Source organism: Columba livia, chromosome 10 (assembly GCF_036013475.1).
Source record: "Columba livia isolate bColLiv1 breed racing homer chromosome 10, bColLiv1.pat.W.v2, whole genome shotgun sequence".
In the NCBI taxonomy this organism is placed as follows: domain Eukaryota; kingdom Metazoa; phylum Chordata; class Aves; order Columbiformes; family Columbidae; genus Columba; species Columba livia.
The window spans coordinates 8910926-8930410 of NC_088611.1; the positions used below are offsets into that span (position 1 = coordinate 8910926).

At 36.2% G+C, this 19485-nt stretch overlaps 1 protein-coding gene across 9 annotated transcripts in view; it reads left to right on the plus strand.

The window, feature by feature from the left end:
* CACNA2D3 (calcium voltage-gated channel auxiliary subunit alpha2delta 3) overlaps positions 1-19485 on the plus strand; it is a 458229-nt gene that overhangs the window by 242437 nt on the left and 196307 nt on the right. For all 9 annotated transcript variants that reach the window (XR_010475065.1, XR_010475064.1, XM_065075322.1 and 6 more), the window contains 2 exons: positions 176-265; positions 3712-3825. Coding sequence is in view for 7 of the 9 variants with exons in the window: in XM_065075322.1 (XP_064931394.1) it covers positions 176-265; positions 3712-3825 (204 nt within the window). In the remaining 2 variants the exon portion in view is untranslated. The remainder of the gene's footprint in view (positions 1-175; positions 266-3711; positions 3826-19485) is intronic.

The window sequence follows — 19485 nt, forward strand, 5'->3', positions numbered from 1 at the left end:
GAGTCAAAGAGGATAAATCAGGAATTACTTTGGTTTATGAATTAGTGTTTATAAATCAGTCACTTAAGCTTAAGAAGTAGGTCTAAAGAAGAACTCAGAAATCCTTGATCATCGATATCAGCGTGTATGTCATAACAATATACTGACAAATAAAACTTCCTTGTTTGTGTTTCAGCATTTCAGGGAACACCTTGACAAACTTTTTGCAAAAGGAATTGGGATGCTGGACATTGCTTTAAATGAAGCTTTCAACATGCTCAATGAAGTAAGTTGATGCTTTTCAGATTTCCACTGCAGACACCTTGCTTGCAATTTAGAAATTACTGTCAATTTTAGGATAATAAATTAGAACTCGTTAAGAAATGTGATGACATTAAAATAATATCTGTTGAACAAGTACATTTTTACTTTTAATACAGAGGCAATTGAGGCACATTCTGATTTGAGTTTTCTTCATGTTGTGAAGACAGTTTAGTTTCTCTTTGCTTAACATTTCCTGGGCCATCCATTTTTCAGCATATCTAGCCTTAATAGATCCTATCTCTTAAAAATCACATACCTTTGAATTAGTATGTATACTAACTGACCCTGATCGGATTTTAAGAATACAGACAAACTAGTCCCAGCTCATGAATTAACAGAAGATCAAGTAAAGATTGAGCTATGCCAGCTGATGCTTTTTGAAACTTTATCATTGTCACTCACATTTAGTAGGGTTGTTCCGCAAATAAATATTTTGGTCATAAATACAACAAGCGTATCCTTTTTTTTTTCTTCCTTGTAATCTCTTTCCTTTTCAACCTCCTTCTTGTTTTCTGTATTAAGAATCCCATTATGGGCACTAAATATAGTCTTAGAAACAGACAACAGTAAATAGCAACCAGCCTCAATATAAGAGGTGTTCTATACTGGTCTTCTAAATCTGTGTAAACTGGAAAAAAAAAGAGAAAGTACAAACAGTGATCAAGAAGATGTGAGATGAGATTTTTTTTTTTGTTTTGTTTTAAAATCTGTGAGCCAACTGACATTATAATGATGAATGTGGTATAAAAATCTCATTAGATAAAGTGATGGATTTGAGAATGAAGGGAACTGACATCCCATGTAGTGAATGAAACCTATGACGAGTTATAGTCTTTTGATTTATAAGGTTATGATCGATCACACTTACATGTATGTTCAGATCTATTCAAGGTGGAGTAATGACCGTTTGCATTTCTGCTTTAAAGGGGAGTATAATAGCTTGAAGTGTTCATACACATATACCTACTGAATTGGCAGCATAAAAATATTTTCCATTATATACAGTCCTATTGGCAAAGTCTCTGGGAGCTTCTGTTAAGCACCCTAGCCCAGAAAAAAGCTACTTAATCTCTCTTCGTAAAAGAGTACAGCTAACCATTTTCCACTTTGTCTATAGTATGTGACCTTTATGTGCCATTCATCTATTTTTGTGAATTATACTTTAGCTAAGGATGTCTCATCTACATTAAAAAAAACCCCACAAAACAAACACCCACCCCAGCCCCACAAAAAAACCTCACAACCCAGCAATAAAGCCAAACCGACCAACCAAAACCCCAAAACAACCCACCACCACCAAAAAAAACAAAACACACACACACACAAAACAACAACGAACACACACAGAAGGGGTAAAGAAAAAAAATAAAAACAGAGGAGAAAAAAAAGAGAAAGCTTTGTTTTATACAAATAGTCTATTAAGATTCTGATTGGATTTTAGAATGGTTCAGGGGTTATACTAATTAAACTTGTTCAATTTTGTCTTGCAATTACTTTCCAGTATTTGCCAAGGTTGTTAAAACTTGAAGATGGTTGCTACTGATGTCTTTGAAAAGCACATATAAAAATCCACTTCCAAATTCTTTCCAATCATCAGTTTACACGTGTTCATTTTACAGTGTAAGAATACACGAGTGCCTGGGACAGCGGTTAGGCACCTACTATGTCATGTGACAAGTGCAATTATCTCTTTTGGTGACAAATGCGGTCTTTGAAGTGATTACCTTTAAAAAAAAATCATAGCCAATTAAATAAAATTCTGTGACATTTCAAAGACTGTTAATCACAGCCAAATGCTGTAAATGTCAGGATGCATTGAAAGTTTTGCTGCTAACTGATGAATCACTGAGTTAATTGTAGTTCATCATAAGGCCCTTGTCATTGTTATTATTATGGAAAACACTTTCATCACTCTTGCTATTCAATAAAATTAAAGTTCTAGACAAATATGAGGAGATATTACTCATCAGAGCATTTGAATTTAATCTCATTCTTCAAAATATTCAAACAGATAACTATGTAGAATAATGCAAATACATACAGAACAATGTTTTAAAATAAATACATGAAAGCATTCCCTCTGTGTTAATTTTCCTTCTAATATACTTTGTTTCTTTCAATATATGGTATCCCTATGAAGAATATATCCCTTGACAAAGTAGTTTCATCTTTATGAGAAAATATTCAATCTAACATCATACTAGTGAAGGAATCCCACTTTAATAATTCTGGGTCTGGTTAAGACTGGAAAAACTGTTAGGACTGAAGAATTTTAAGGACAGACTGCCTTGCAGGTATCAGAAATGAAGAGTTTTCACACAGGCAGTGACCAGAATATAGCTATTAATAAATCCATTAACCCACCTTAGTTTCCCTTTAAGTAATGTCTCTATTACTGGTTGCTGAGGTTCCTGTTTGATCAAAAGGAAAGTGATGTGCATGAGAGCTGCAAATAGTGTAAATGGTTGTGGAATGATATTGGTGGATGTGATTACTCAGATATAGAAAGGTGGTAGAAGAAGAGAGGACAGAGCACTGCTGGGACCCACCATCCACTTCCTTTCCCTACTGCAGACGCATCTACAAAGATAACATTTTTAGAAATAAAGGACTTTTTCTAGAAAAACAGTTTTTTAGAGTTTTGCGATGAACAGCAGTTGTTTCTGTGGTTAGACTGCAGAAAGCTTAGAGACGGAGCAGTTGCTAGCCCAAAACAAACTAGAATATTCCGAATAACTTTTATTCAATCCAGAATCAGTCAAAGTCCCTGCAAGGTAATTCCCCTTTAAATGCGACTTCTCAAATGGGACCACCCTTTTTTGGGCACTATTCAGCACAGGTGGGCTGATGAGGTGGGACAAGGTAATTATTGGCTTTTTTGGTACCAAGATAAAGGTGGTAGGAGGAGGCCTTGTCTGACCTCAAAGTTGGTAATGAATATGAAAATTATATAGGAAAAGAAAAAAATGAGATTGTTCATTCATTAGCATGTAATCAAATGTTAACCTAATCTATAAGGAGTTGTGTGTAATGCCCCAGTTTATTGTATCTTCTGTACTTCACAGTAAAATTATCATTCGTCTTTTTGTGTAGATTGTTCTTTTAAAATTTTGTTTAAATCAAAGCAAAATCCTATATAGATGCATCAATACATCTCATTTGTCTAAAACAAAGGAATATATTTTTAATTTGTGAAGTGTACGTTTCTTATTTTTCAAGCTGATAAAATAGGGATATATAACGAATTTCAATTCTGTTACGCAACCGAAGTTACAATTCAGTAAGATCATAATATCTGTGATAAAATGTTTTTGACCTGAGACTTTTTCACCTACTTCTAAGCATGATAGAAATTTGACAAGATTCATTTTTATCCAGTGTGATCCTATTTCTCTTCATCTTTTCCAGTTCAATCACACAGGACAAGGAAGTATTTGTAGCCAAGCCATAATGCTGATTACTGATGGAGCTGTGGACACATATGATACAATATTTGCAAAATATAATTGGCCAGACAGAAAAGTAAGTATGCTATCAACTTGATTTGATGGATAACCCGTAGTGTCACATCCAATATAAAGTATATGACTATTGAAAAGTCAGTAACAATCTTTCTAATGATCTAAAAATGATTTTGGATAACTGGATGTTTCACTAATGACAAAAATGATGCTTATGTGATATTGCTTGAGGGTAGAGTTGGCCTTTTACTGTGGTAATGAACTTAGGATAAGATGATATTAAGGAAATATTTCCCCCCAGGGTACATTTTTCACCATTATATAATGCTTCCCCTGTGAGACATCATTAAATGAGAAAAACTTTTCTCTTTTTTTTTTCTACCAAAATACTCATTAATAATTCAATGCTTTTTGAAGCTAAAGAAGGGTATGAACTGTCGACAGTGAACAGTTTATTATGTCTGGAGAAGGAGCAGATGTAGTACTCAGTTTTTAAAATTTCCTGTTTGGCAGAATGAGGGGTAGAGTTGGCAGTTGGCAAGGCTTTATTTTTTATCTTCTGCTAAAGCGAGTTTTGGGACTATTTTAGGAAGTTTTTGTAGTTTGAGATACCTGCCATGTTATTATATATGCCTGTGGAAGCAACAGCCTCGCTCTTCAAAGTGAAATTTGAGCAACTAATTGATTAATATGTGTGTGCTGTTTGGGGTTTCAGTATTCTGTGGAAAAAAGGAGTTGTTTTGATTTTTAGTTTTTAGTCATGCTTCTCTCATTTATAAAATTACATTTGTTTTCTGTTCTTCCTTGTTTACCTGAACTAAACCTCATCTATTAGCAATCACTGACCAAGAGAAAATGGGAAATTGGTTATTTTTTTCTGATCTTCTGAAAATACTATGTCAATTATTGTCATTTTGTGTAGCAAGAATGGTATACAACTATTCTACCTTTTGTTGGTTAAGAGATATTTATTCAGAGAATTTTGAGTAATAACAACTGCAATTGGAAGATCTATTTTTCTCTTCAGATACCTTGCTTACTCCTTTTATGTAACTTCATTCTATAAAAGAAGAAAGTTCATCCATTTTGTGATTTTTAGCAGGACACGCTAGGAGGTCTGTCATCTTTAAAGGAATGCAAAGATACACCGGTACTTGCATATTGTAAGGAGAGCTGTAATACATTTGTGTGAATTGATGCCAGCCTTTGTGTAGTGGAAGGGATTAGGAAGTTTGGTATTTCATTAATACGTTAAGATGTAAAACTAAGTATTATGAAGGAAGTTCCATTCAATGTCAGCATTTGCCTATTTTGGTATTTGTTGTACTTAGCTGGGTCACATCTCAAGAAAATTAATTGTTATTTGCATTTTCACTCTTCATAGTTAGAGTTTGTCACTGACAAACTGGCACCCATGGGTGCAGAGGAAGCTGGCTGAGGTCATTGCTGGACCACCCTCCTTCATCTTTGCCAAGTCTTGGGAAATGGGAGAGGTGCCTGAGGACTGAAGGAAAGCAAGTGTCACTCCAGTCTTCAAAACAGGCAAGAAGGAGGACCTGGGTAACTATAGACAGATCAGCCTCACTTCCAGCCCTGGGAAACTGATGGAATGACTTATCTTTGGTGCCATCTCAAGGCATATCAGGGATAAGAAGGTCATTAGGGGCAGTCAACATGGCTTCACCAAGAGGAAGTCGTGCTTGACCAACCTCATTGACTTTTATGAGGACATAACAAGATGGAAGGATGATGGCAGAGCAGTGGACGTGGTCTGCCTTGACTTGAGTAAGGCATTTGACACAGTCGCCCACAGCATCCTCACAGCTAAACTGAGGGAGTGTGGTCTGGATGACCAGGTAGTGAGGTGGACTGCGAACTGGCTGAAGGGAAGAAGCCAGAGAGTTGTGGTCAGTGGCGTGGAGTCCAGTTGGAGGCCTGTATGTAGTGGAGTGCCTCAGGGGTCAGTACTGGGGCCTATATTAATCAATATATTCATCAGTGATTTGGACGAGGGAATAGAGTGTACTATCAGCAAGTTTGCTGATGACACCAAGCTGGGAGGAGTGGCTGACACACCAGAAGGCTGTGCTGCCATCCAGAGACCTGGACAGGCTGGAGAGTTGGGCAGGGATAAAATTTAATGAAATGTAACAAGGGCAAGTGTAGAGTCTTGCGTCTGGGTAGGAACAACCCCAGGTTCCAGTATAAGTTGGGGAATGACCTATTAGAGAGCAGCGTAGGGGAAAGGGACCTGGGGGTCCTGGTGGACAGCAGGATGAGCATGACCCAGCACTGGGCCCTTGTGGCCAGGAAGGCCAATGGCATCCTGGGGTGTATTAGAAGGGGGGTGGTTAGTAGGTCGAGAGAGGGTCTCCTTCCTCTCTACTCTGCCCTGGTGAGACCACATCTGGAATATTGTGTCCAGTTCTGGGCCCCTCAGTTCAAGAAGGACAGCGAACTGATGGAGAAAGTCCAGCACAGGGCAACAAAGATGATAAGGGAGTGGAGCATCTCCCTTATGAGGAAAGACTGAGGAAGCTGGGTCTCTTTAGCTTGGAGAAGAGGAGACTGAGGAGTGACCTCATTAATGTTTACAAATATATAAAGGGTGAGTGTCAGGAGGACGGAGCCAGGTTCTTCTTGGTGACAACCAATGATAGGACAAGGGGTAATGGGTTCAAACTGGAACACAAAAGGTTCCACTTAAATTTGAGAAGAAACTTCTTCTCAGTGAGGGTGACAGACACTGGAACAGGCTGCCCAGGGAGGTTGTGGAGTCTCCTACTCCGGAGACATTAAAAACCTACCTGGACACCTTCCTGTGTAACATCATTTGGGTGTTTCTGCTCCAGCAGGGGGATTGGACTGGATGATCTTTTGAGGTCCCTTCCAATCCCTAACATTCTGTGATTCTGTGATTCTTTTTTTCCCAGTCATCTCTCTATATATATTTTTTTAAAAGATACTCTGTAAACAGGGGTAAGAGCATGTTATTACATGTCACTGTAGATTTAGTCTGCCTGACAACTTATTAATAAGCTGCTTCTTTCTGAAAATGTTTGAGTAAAAATAGTGTTGCAATAATTTTGAAACAGAACAGTGTGGCTCCGAGTAAATCCCCAAAGTAGCTTAAATTATGTGATAGAATTTTTCAAGGTGATGTCAGCCTGATTTTGTGTATGAGCTCGAGAATTATGGCCATGGAAAGACTACTTAAAATTATCTTCTGAGCTGTTTCCTTGAAAGGAGGAACACTTCAATTTTACTCTTTATTTTATGACTCCCTATCTTCCTCACCAAAAAAACCCAGTTCCTCATGTTTTCTTAAGATCTTCTGCTACTTGAAATGTAAATATAGTGGATTCTATTTTTATACCATGATATGTTTTATTTGTATGACTAAGGACCTAAGTTGTTAATATCTATTTCTTTTTTTTTAATGAGTCTGTATATGTAGTCTGGCCCCTTAAGGAGCTTGTTTCTCTCACATTATAAATGAGTTTATGCTATGTACATAATTTTTCTCATTCATGAAACTTAGTTGCAGTATTTTCAAGTTTCTGTATTTCATTCATGACAGCTCTAACACGTGAAGTACCAAAAAGAGAACAATTAATCTGAAACAGTAAATCCAACTGCTTTGAGCACGGTGTATAAAAATACAGGTTTTCGCCTTGTAGCTGAAATAAGTATTTAAAAAGAATAGTGTCAAGTCAGTATTTTGTTTACAATTACAGGTATGATATAGTTGCAATACTACTTTAATGTCCAACTTCAGGAGTAAGCCTTTAAGTCTCAAAATATATTTTTGATGTCAGTTGGAACAGAGGCAGTCATGCTTTTACTGTATGTTATTGCTTCTACTGTTATATCCAAATGCACTGTTAGAAACCAAGCAAAACAGTACACTTACATATTTCACCAGGTACCTTATTCTAGTGTAAAAACCATTACATGAGCCATTACAACAAGACAGAGATTTAATATGTTTTCTGTCAGTGCTAAGACTTCGTACAGGGTGAATACAAAGCATAACTGCAATAACATATTTATTCCTGCTTCTAAATGATCATGATGTGGAAGGACCTAAGAGCTAATGCTGCCTTTGTCTGATCAGAACTGTTAAAATTACATAATAAATCGTTCCACGACTTTTAAGTGTTTAAACCTGGTTTTACCTGCTTTATATGAAAAATGTCATAGTATGGAAGGTCTCTGGGTCTATATATAATATTTAAAATTATAATTGAATCTAGAGATTAACACCTCAAAATTTGCTGAATTTGGATTCGATTTCATCATAATATAATATATTTGCAGACAATAATAATCAGTTGGTAACTCTTCAGCTATGTGGAACTTTCATGCATACTTTTACAGGTTCAATGTTTGTGGTAAATTGAGTGATATACAGCATTATGCTATCTTAAATACTTAAGAAAATACTTGGTCATTACTGGTGACTGCTGGTCACTTGATCATTATTTGAATCCACTCATTTATATCAGAAATCTGTGAAATAAATATTTAACTTTAATAACTCTGCCTTTTTTTTTTTTTAATAGAAGTCTGTTTACTGAGTTTAAGGGAGACAATTAACGGCTGTACGTGAAATTAAAATTTGAGCTTTGAAATTCCCCAAACATTTAGGTTTTGCCATAAGACAGGAACGAACGTTTTTCTCACCTCCATGACATGTTTTCATTTTATTTATCTGAAAACTTGCCTAAAGACAAACATGAAATCAAGTGGATGCTGTGGAAACATGCTACAAGAAAATGGGGAGCTGTGTTGTGGCATCATATTGGTGACAAATCATCTTTTGCTTCATGTCTGTTATCTTCAAGGTTACAAACAATTCTGCAGATTTTTAACCAAGTCTCTGTAGCTTAGGAACCTGCTGATGTTGGCAACAGGGAGCATTAGTGCAGCAAATTGAATGTCTCGTGTACAATGTTGTCTGGATGTTATTAAATTGACTTTTTTTTTTTTTTTTCTAAAAAGACTGGAGTACTTCAGAGACAGATGTTATTACTGATACACAAACCGTATGCTTTATTACTGGTTACCTCAAGAACAAAAGAAGGTCCAGACACTTTATAGGCCTTTTAAGCTATGAAATAACGTACCTTAATTCGCTATCTTTTTAGGCACCCCTGCAGTATGATGAAAGATGGGGTATGAGATCAAACAAAAGTTCTTGATTTGGGATAAAGAGAAACAACTCCTCACAGAAATGCTGTAGTCCCAGTTTCCTGCCTCATCTGCTATTTTTTTTTTCTTGGGGGGGGAGGATGTTTAAAAAAATATTATTTTCTTCTGTGTTATTAATTCTCCCTTTTGAAGAAGAAAAGAGGCAGGTGGGTTTCTGTGGTGTTTTGTTTTCCTCAGAACTACTGGAATACTGTCTGTGAATTGTTCACTAGTATTTCTGCTTGTATTCTCTAATATGACACTCAAAGTAGTTAAGAATTGTTTTTCTGGCCAATGTAAATTTAATTTGCCATGAAGAAACCTTTTCTGCAGTGCTTAAAACCAAAAAGTGGGGAGATGTTTTTTGTGAAGATAATTGAAACTCGTCCTGTGGGTGTGTGTGGATTGCCAGAGGAAGGATTACTGCCTCTCATATACAGAGATACATGGTTGGCTAGAATCATATAGTGGCTAATGCTTTCTGAGTGTTTTAAGAATTTTCGTTGGGATGATCATTTATACGCAATGTAAATGTATATCCAAAGTGCCATTACCCTGTTAATATTTGTCATGCAATCAGATATAGATACAAATGTAAATTAACCATGAGTCATACAGAGTACCTTATAAACAATGGGCAGTCAAGATGGAGAATAATCCACGATCTGCAATAGATTGTCCAAAGTGCTTTTCGGGAACTCATGAGTATCAATAACACAAAAATCATTACTTTAGCTTGTAAAAAAGAAGTTAATTTTTATGGATTGTATGTAGACAGAGATCCAAAATTTACGATAAAATATGTGTACATAAAACATGCCTAGATGACTACAAGTAATCACTATTTGCATCTGGCATAAACTCCATATCACTGAAATATGTGGCTGAAAGCAATTATTAACGAGAGACCAAAGTATTGTAAATAAATATCAAAATAAGAATCTGATATCTTATGGATTGTTTACTAATCCATAAAATGAATATAATAAAACATGACCTGATATTTTAAGTGCTGTAAGGTCTTAATTAAAAAAAAAAAGAAGCAAGAGTTATTATCTCAGAAACAAGACAGTTAAAGTGGGCATAGTAATTGCACAAATATGCCCATTTTATTCTGCGAACTATCTCTATTCTTGAGGTAGTGTTTTTTTGTGAAGAATTATGTCATCCACTTAAGGAAATAGTGAGATCATTTATTTCTTGAAGTTCTTCGACAGAATGATAAAAACTGTATTTTAGTTTGTGTGGTTTAAACTGAACAATGCTGCAATTATACTAAAAGCCAAGATACAGTTTGTAGTCTGCTTGGTTTTAATTACTTCTCTTTATAACATATGCATTTTCTTACTTAAACAGCAGGCAGAAAAGACATGTTGAAGGCTGTCAGAGATGTTCTGTTTTAGATGAGTATCTACAGTGTCTGTAAAATATCAAGAATGTACATTGTTGATTGTGAGTAACCAACCAACAAAAAGGTGACCGTAGCTGCATATATAAAACTCACTTGGTTGCATTTGACAATAAAGACCTAACATAGTTTTGCAATCAATTAATTTAGATTAATAATTTTTTTAAAAAAGTACAAATAGTAAAAAAACTCAAGGTGATGTTGGACTGAATGTCTTCCTAAATTACCTTTTTAAAGTTTGGCTTCTGGAAGCAGTTGAAATTATTTGGACCTATATTAAGGGTTCCATTACAGAGAAGAGCCTTGGTGAAAAATAAGTTAGTGCAAGAGACAAAACTAGGTTTGTGCTCAGTCATCTCTGCTTCCTTCACCTATAGCCTGAAATAGAAGGATGTAATAGATCTACAAGTCTGTGTGCTCTATAGGTGGTTTTTGTTCTATAGAGCACAAGATACTAAGTGAAAACTTTTCACTGACTTTACACGTGGGGAAGAGTGAAAACTTCATATGTATTTTGGAGTAAGGTTTTAAAAGCTGTCCTTGTGATGTTTTAGGCCTCTGTTATAGCTTTTAGAATACAGTGCAATAAAATCTCAATTTTCCCTTTTTTTCAATGCAAGTTTAAGCTTGAATCTGAAAGAATATTATGTAGTATACAAGTGTATACTACAAGGATTCAATATATTTTTATGACTAGCCAGAATGTTCCCAGTTACATGCCATGATACAAGTAGAGGCTCAAATAGGAAAATGGGTTATTGTGTCATTTCCTAATCAAGAGGTTAGATTAATTGCTAGTCCAATGAGGGTATGGCAATTCCAGTAGCCTGTAAGTAATTGATGAGTACCCTTTAAAACTATAGACCAGAACAATAAATAACTGTTTTCAGACATTTTCATCTGAGTACTGAACTATATTTCTACCTAGTTTGTAGTATCCATTCTTAGTTCATGCCTGTATCACTTTTCCTTTAGTGACATCTTCATATACTTCTATTTTAGATGACTCTTATGGAATTAACATAAGCCATAGTATGCTGTTTTGTTACAGGCTGAGGCTTTAAGTTAACTTCTGTTAGATATTTACATTGAGTTGAGAAGGTTGGTAAATTGCATGTTTAAATATCAAATCTCAAGAGATGTTTGGAAAGGGAATGTTACAAAGGGAGGAAGTTAAATGTTTGGTATAGTATTCTCTTGCTGGCATCCCATTACATATAGTAAATGGTATTTCTTGCTCATTTTGCTCTGAGAGGCCAAATTCTGCTGGTTTGACATTGTTTATATGAAATTATTATTCATATATACCATTTTCCCAGAGTACCTCTGTTATCCTTCGTGGTGTCTGGCTATAGAACAATCCCACAATACATGCACATATATTAAGACAGTACAGAAGATTCATTACATGCAGGGGATCATATATGTGTAGTTTAGTATTAATTTCAGCAAAGCGCTTACATATGTGAATTATTACATCTCTGCTAACCAAAGCAATGGATTCAGGCATACATTAAAGTGCTTTACTGAATTAAGAGCTAAACAAGTTATCCAAACAATCCTATCTTTAGAACTCTGTTGTGGGTCTGCTGATTCTTTCTGAGTGGCTGAATCTTTAACTGTGTTAGTGGTTCTGCATTTTATAGAATATCCATTTAGAGCTCACTGTTTATCTCACTGTATTTATTCCTACTTTTTCTAAACTGGCATAACAGCATTAACTACACTCTGAGACTTCTAGAAAACATGGCAGTCTCTGTAGACTTAACTTTTGTGTTCCATTCCCATGTACAGACATCTGCTGCAAAACTGATAAAACCCTATTCTTCTCTATGAGGTTCTAAATGCCATCATCTCATAATCCTCTCTACTGCCCTTACTGTAACTGTGCAAAAACTGACAGAATGAGGTTTGCACATCTGAATAAATATGTTCTGTTTCTCTGGGATAACACTTGTGTGCTGACTTCTGTTAAGTTTTAAGCTCAGTCACAGAGCATTCCACTTGCAAGTTCTTGAAACCCTTTTGCTAGATTTTAACACTGAAGCTGACCTTAGTGCGTTGCTAGATGCCCTAGAAAACAGAAGTTCTTATTCTGCTATCTTATGTCATTAGGCATTCATATCTTGAAAAAACATGTAGGATTTTGAATTATCTGTGACTCATTATTGTAGAGAGGTTTAAAATCCATTGTAGTAGTAAAATCTGTGTCCCAATGGCTGCTGTTTAGCATGTCCTTATGAAAATAGAAGCAGCTATAAATACTTATTTGTAAAACATTTTGAAATTTGTATTATATTGAGGTTCATAAATTAGAACATCTACAGAGCCTATGATACTTAGAATGGGCCATTTTGGGGGAAGAAATATCAGAAGCATACCTGTGTTCAACCCAGTCAGTTTCTGTACTTTTATGTATGTTTATACAGAGAGATAATGATCAAGAGTGAAGACTACTGGATACAAAATAATTTTTTTTCATTTGTTGTGCTTTAATTATGGCTTTTCTGGAAAGTACAAGACAGAAGCTACTTAGGGTTTGTTTTTGTAGAAAATTGTGTGTCTCGCAAATGTCACATTCAACTTCCATATCTCTTATGCTTCAATAGAATCTGGAAATATTCAGCAACTCCTGGTAACATTTTTATGTTCACCTATCTTAAAAATAAATGGAAACAGGTTATCATTTTATTTGAGGAAAAAAATTGCCACAAACACCCTCAGAAAGATGACAGCTCTCTGTTGTCAAGAAGCCTAAAGGAAAGTTTGGAAATCTGTGTGAGTGCAGACAACAGACATAACTGTTAGGCAAGCTTCTGGGTATTCCTCTTGGTAAGGACAACACATGATGGAATGGTGAAATACAGTAGTTTTTCCAAGAAGTCTCTATCACTGTTCTGTTTTTCACCCTCTGATGAAGGCTTTGTTTTTAATAATGTCCAAGGTAATATCAATTATGGTCTGTCTCTGTGCTTTATAGTTGATTTAATAATAGAAGATATTAGTAAAACCAGGCAGAATGTTTCATAAGTATAAAGACAAAAGATTAATAATACTGCTCTTTCAATTAGTCATTTATATTTCAGTCACTTTGGATGAGTCCAAATCTCTGACTCTTACTAAACAAAGATGCATTTTCAATAAATAAACTGAAATATATATTCACTATGTCAGGTATAAAGCTGTGAGCAGGTTTTCAACTCCTGTTCTTGTAGACTTTCTCTTCCCCCCCAAAAAAAACAACATACTGTAAATTATGAAAGACCATCTGAAAGTTAACTCCTGTTATTTTCTAGACCCACCTGCTTGTTAGACTTTCTAAGAGTAAAAAGTCATGCCCAAAATTACAAGGAAAAGGGGATAATGGAAAGAATAGAAGAGGGGGGGAAGTAAAAGGAAGTGAATGAAATGGGAATCAGAAGGGGATTTCTCAGACTATTTACAAAGACTTCTTTCCTCTGGGAAAAAGTCTCCTGTGGTATTGCATGGAAGGCTGGGTACAGAGACGGGTGAATTACCAATTACAAGCCAGGCTGTGGGCTGGTGTTGCCTCCAAATATTATTTCTAACAAACTGATTATAAATTATGGGGCTGCAGCTGACCTCCCTTTCCAATGTGCCTTATGTTCTCAGATACATGCAGTACTCCTGATAGAATGCTGGGTTATAGGTTGGTTGCAGCATGTCACTTTTTCAAGATTCCAATCCTCTTTCGAAGTCCCTACTTCCCCCTGATTTTGCAGTACCTACAAGCATCTATCAGCCTGAAAATTACTGTTGCAGTTGCCCTGCAGTAGGTGGGCAGTTGTTTTCAATTATTTTCACAAATGAAGGGAAAAATCCCTAGGCAGTCCATCTACTCTATTAACTTAATCTCCGAGAGTGAAATTAGCTGAGTATACGTTTACTAGTTTTGCTCTCACTGTGAAAAAGAAATGCCTGAGTTTTCTGTAAAATGAGAGTTTTGTCTAAATACTGAAACATCTGTGGTAAAGATGAGTGAAAACTGTAAACATTTGCTTTGGCTAAGTTTGCATCACATTTAGGGGTGTGAGTTTTCAACAAATATTCATGCTATCAAGTTTTATAGGCACAAAAATTCATGGAAGATGAATTTCATTCTGTATGTAAAAATGGCTATTGTTAGATTGTCTTTCTGTCCTTCCATTTAATGTCACTTGCAATTGAAAAAGAGTTCCTCATCAGTCACCAATTCGTGGGAGCACCATCAGCATAGAATTTTTGCAGTTGTACAGCTGGCAATGTTGAGTGGGGACACGTGGCTAGGGAGTACGGATAGCCTGAGATTCCCATTGTTCTCTTGTGTAGAATTTGAGTCTGGTCCTATGGTTTATATTGTATTCAGAAATTAATGTGGATTTTTATTGAGACCAAGTTATTTTTCCCTTGTTCTCCCACTTCTCCTGTTCCTATGCTCTAGTGTCAGTGCTACTTGCATTAGTTCTTTGCAGTGTTGGGAACATGGCCAGTGGCAGCTTCATGCCGTTGTCTGGCACGCGGGGATTAATGAGGATCTAAAAATCTCTCTTCATAGCTTTGATGAGGACTACTCATCAAAAGGGTTCAGGCTATTTGAGTACAATATTTCTGCCTCTACTGGGTCTATATTTGGGAAATCCAGTACCCTAGCTGGATTTACCTTGTTTTACCAGAAAATCTGTGCTCTCAGCTGTTCTGTCCCTTGAAGTCTGGCATGTGGGCAGCACACACTGCGTAAGATTTGATCAGTATAACAATACTGTCATGTTCCACTCTGCTAGAAGAATTTCTTTAGAAAATAGCTCTACTCAAGCGACCAATAGGAGTTTCCTTCTCTCTTTGTCTGCTACACGGGAAAGAATATTTGCCAAGACAAAGGGACCTGTTAACTGCCTTGTGAAACAAGTTTTCCTTTTCTTAGCTAGAGGTAGTTTATGCACCTTCTTGTATGTTATTCAGTACAATCCTGACAAAATGGGAGCTACATCCTATTCTGGGACTATCTCCCTGACTTATCACGGATTTCATGGTGGGTACTACCCATAATATCTGCATAGCAAATGGGACTGTTTAGAATTTAAGAAAAAAAAAAAAAGTGACAGAACTTAGTCCATAAAAAGCATAATGGAAACTTAGCAGTATTACTAAAGATTTTAACAAACAATGATATCAGAATGATTCTAATAACTATGATAGTAGTTTTTTTAATATTTTGATTTATTTAAGCAACCAAAACCAAATTTGTGCAAAATATTCAAATGTATACACAAACAGCATGAGAAAATCGTGAGTACGGAGATTTTAGCATCATATCTGATAATACTGAATTTTTGGCTAAAAATTATTCTGGCTGACTAAGTACATTTTGACATATGGCACCCCATTTTGAAACAAACTGTTTTATTTAGGCTGACCTAAATTCTCCTTAAAAGGTCATGTATGGAAACTAGCAGTGATCCAGACATCTGAGGATGCCTTTGTGGTACGTCATGTTTGTGCAATTTCAGGCAGAAAAATGCACTTGGCACTACGTTTGTGTGCAGCAAGAGTGACATCTAATAAGCCATTAGATCAATGTAATTGGCGAGTTTTTTCCATATGGTTGCATTGTATGTAATACTCAGTTGTGTTCAAAGGTGAAACTCAAAACGTGGTCTTTGGCTGTGCTCTGCTAGCATTAGCAATAGGAAATAATGAACATAATTTTCAAAATCTTAATTTGGTTCGCAATAAAATCCTCACATATTTTCCCCATGTTAGTAGACATGGCTAGACTGAGGTTAGTCCATTTTTGGTTACATAGCAGCAAGGACATAGGGATGTTTTTACCCTTGGCACACATCACGGCCTTCACAAAGGTTGCTCAGAATGGTGTTCCTTCTCCTGGGCAAGGAGATGGCAATCATTAATCATTGCCAACCAGCCAGAACAAACTTCTCGGTTGACAAATACTGAACCTTTAATGGAACTAGCAAAATCCGTTCTTAAAAATGAGTCCCTCCATCAATAATCTCAGTCTGTCTAGGGAACTCTGGTAAGCATTGTACCACTCTGCACCAGAGCAAGTTTTAGATATGCTCCTTTGGGCCAGATGCTCACTTCGATAATTACGAGGTATTACCTCTAAGTCTAATTGCTTAGCAGGGGTGGACGTGATCTCAAAGTGACTTAAACCACCAGAGACCTTTAGGAAAAGAAGAGGAATACAACAGGCAAGTGCTCATATTGTGTAAATAACCACAGCTGCTTTTGCTGAAAAGGGGGAAAAAAAAAAAAAAGTAGAACTTGACCTCAAGCTCTAAGGGATGGTAATGTTGCCATCTTCCATGCATTTTTAATGTTTGGTTTTATTTCTGGGGGAGTTTTCCTGGTAGTCATTAATGGTGGACGGTGGCAATGTAATCATCCTTGAACTGTATTTGTGTGGAGACAGGAGGAGGAAAATGGCAGATGGGTTTCACATCCTGGTGAGGTTAAGATCTTTTAGTCCATTCATGCAAGCCTAATATTATTGACCCTTGTTGTATAAATTTCATGCAAGATTGATAAGCAACTGCTCCATCTCTAATTATACAGGTGCACAGGACCCCAGAATATCCTGGAAAGCAGAGTAGTAGGCTCTAAATTTTGGATGCATTTCATGGCAATCATTCCCGCTCTGCTGTGAGAGGCACTGGAAAGCTCTGGTGTCTCTGGAGCTGAATGCTCACTGGTGCTCCTTCTGGGAAGCTGTGACACTAAAATAGGGCTGACCTTCAGTGTAAAACTGAGTTGCTAACTGAAAGGGTGATTGCTAATTTTCATTTCACCTTCTGGAGAAGAGACTCAATTAAGGTTATTTTTAGCTTTTAGAAACAATTTATTTTTACTTATAAGGCAAACTGGTTATTTTCTTGCATTTGCACTGAACTGTTGGTGCCAAATTATCTCTCCAAGAAACATGTATGATGCAGTGTATCAGTAAAAAAGCATTTTGAAAAGGCATATTCTCTATTAAATCACTAGAAATGAGCATGAAGTTGGCTCAGAAGGAAATTTAATAACTATTTCAGCATTCAGTGTTACTATGATCTGTATTTTTTGTATTTAATATCACTTTTTAGAAGATACAGCTTTAAACAGAGAGTAACCTGTGAAATAACATATAGATTTGCAGAAAACAATCTAGATCATTTTCCATCATTTAGGGAGACATATATGAGTAAATGCCTGGTTTACTTATGGTTTAGTTTGCCGCTTTTTAGATGTTGGAACATTTAGTAGCCATAAGGGAATAGTAATGTGAAGCAAGCCATACAGGTACGTTAAAAACACCACTAACAAACTATTTTTTTTTTTTCTGCTAATGTATGGATTTAGCCTTCTGAAAAGAAAATGGCTCAACAAAATGTGTCTTTTCCTCCTTTCTCCTGAGTGACTTATTAATGGGTTGTTGAGTGGCAAAAGGACCTGGTGCTCATTCCCACATTAATATTTAATCAAGTGCTAACAGCACTACAGTATCTACAAGACTCAGACCTACTCACAGGAGCTGTGTCAGAACAAAGTGTACTTGCCCTCTGAGTGAGACTGGATTATTAAATTAGAAGCACAGGCAAGGTTACCATGTCATCATAAGCAGATATCTTTGTATTTCAAATTTACTTAATTAATTTCGCTGATATTTTAAGAGGAAAAAGTGCGATGCGGGTTTAATTGCCGGTATGTAACTGCTCAGATTCTGATGTATTTCCCACTAGAGAAGCTTATTTCAAGGCATAATTTCTCATAAGAAGTTTTCTGAAACAACATTTTTGAAATTATTTTTTTAAAAAAGGATCTATACTGTGAGTGTATGTTTCTGAATTTTGGAAGAGGCATAAAAAATTAATGCCATCTCGGTAAGGAACTTTTGTACGATTCTTTCTGTAAACTGTGTAAATTTATATTCAAGTGTTTATGCTTATCTTATAATGTGTTAATTGAACGTAAACATGATTTTTCACCTACTTTCTGAAAGTGCAAAAGAGACTTAACTATGGATGCAGATTTGGACTCACTTTTTGTGTGTTTTGTTTTGTGTTTGGGTTTTTTTGTTTGTTTGTTTTTAGCTATATGAGCAACCACTGACTGATAGAAATACAGAAGCCTATGGGCTGGGCTGTAAAGAGTAGTTTCAGTGACGGTCAGGAGTGGATCTTGCACTGGAACAGTCTGTGTGATCTTGTAGCTTGATGCAGCTGCCACACTATTCGTCACTGCAGCACTTATTGCTGAGAGCAAGACGTGCCATTTCTAGTAGTTATCCCGCAATTTTTACAGAAGGTCACCCAGTGAAAAGGCCAGAAGAAACGCCTTTGGTGACTGTAGTCCAACCCTATCCACAGCCTCTGCACCATTTTGGATCCTGGCAACCACAGCTGTGAACAGTGCCAGCAAACTTGTACATGCAGCCTTGCAGTGTCTTTGCAGCCACGCTAGAAGCCCTTCATCAATGTCCTATTAAATTATTTCAGTGTTGGTGAAGTGCTTTTCACATGCTCTCAGTGTGGATGAAGTAGCTGATGTATTCTGTTCCAATAGTCCATATACTCCATGGCAGACACAAATAAGCAGTTTTAGTATTTCTTTGACACCTCTCTGTCATCATAAAGAGCTGTAATATTTTAGGAACATTGTAGTGCATTAATTACAAAAGTAGGCAAGATCTGTGGTACAAATAAAAACATAAAAAAACTGGACTGCCTAATAAAATGTAAGACTTAAAAAAAATTAGAATATTCTAAAATTGGACAGGGAATTGTTTCTCTGCAAGATAACTTGAGACTTAATTTTTCTTATACTATGATTTATCAGTCTGGATCATAATCTCAACATCAATTAAATAGAATCTGAAGGATGCTAATATTTTAATGTATTTAGCCATCCCATTGCATTTCACCTGTCTGCAGTGTACAAATTTCAGAAAACGGAATAAATTATTTTATGTAAACATGTAATCAACCAATCCATTACATCTTTTTCCTACAACTGCTGCAGTCCATGCTGTGTGTGTATGATTTTCTGCGATGGTCCTGGCAGAAGCTGTTAATAAATTAGACCCATAGCCTCTTGATGGCAGTGTATTTCCTCTTTGAGTTC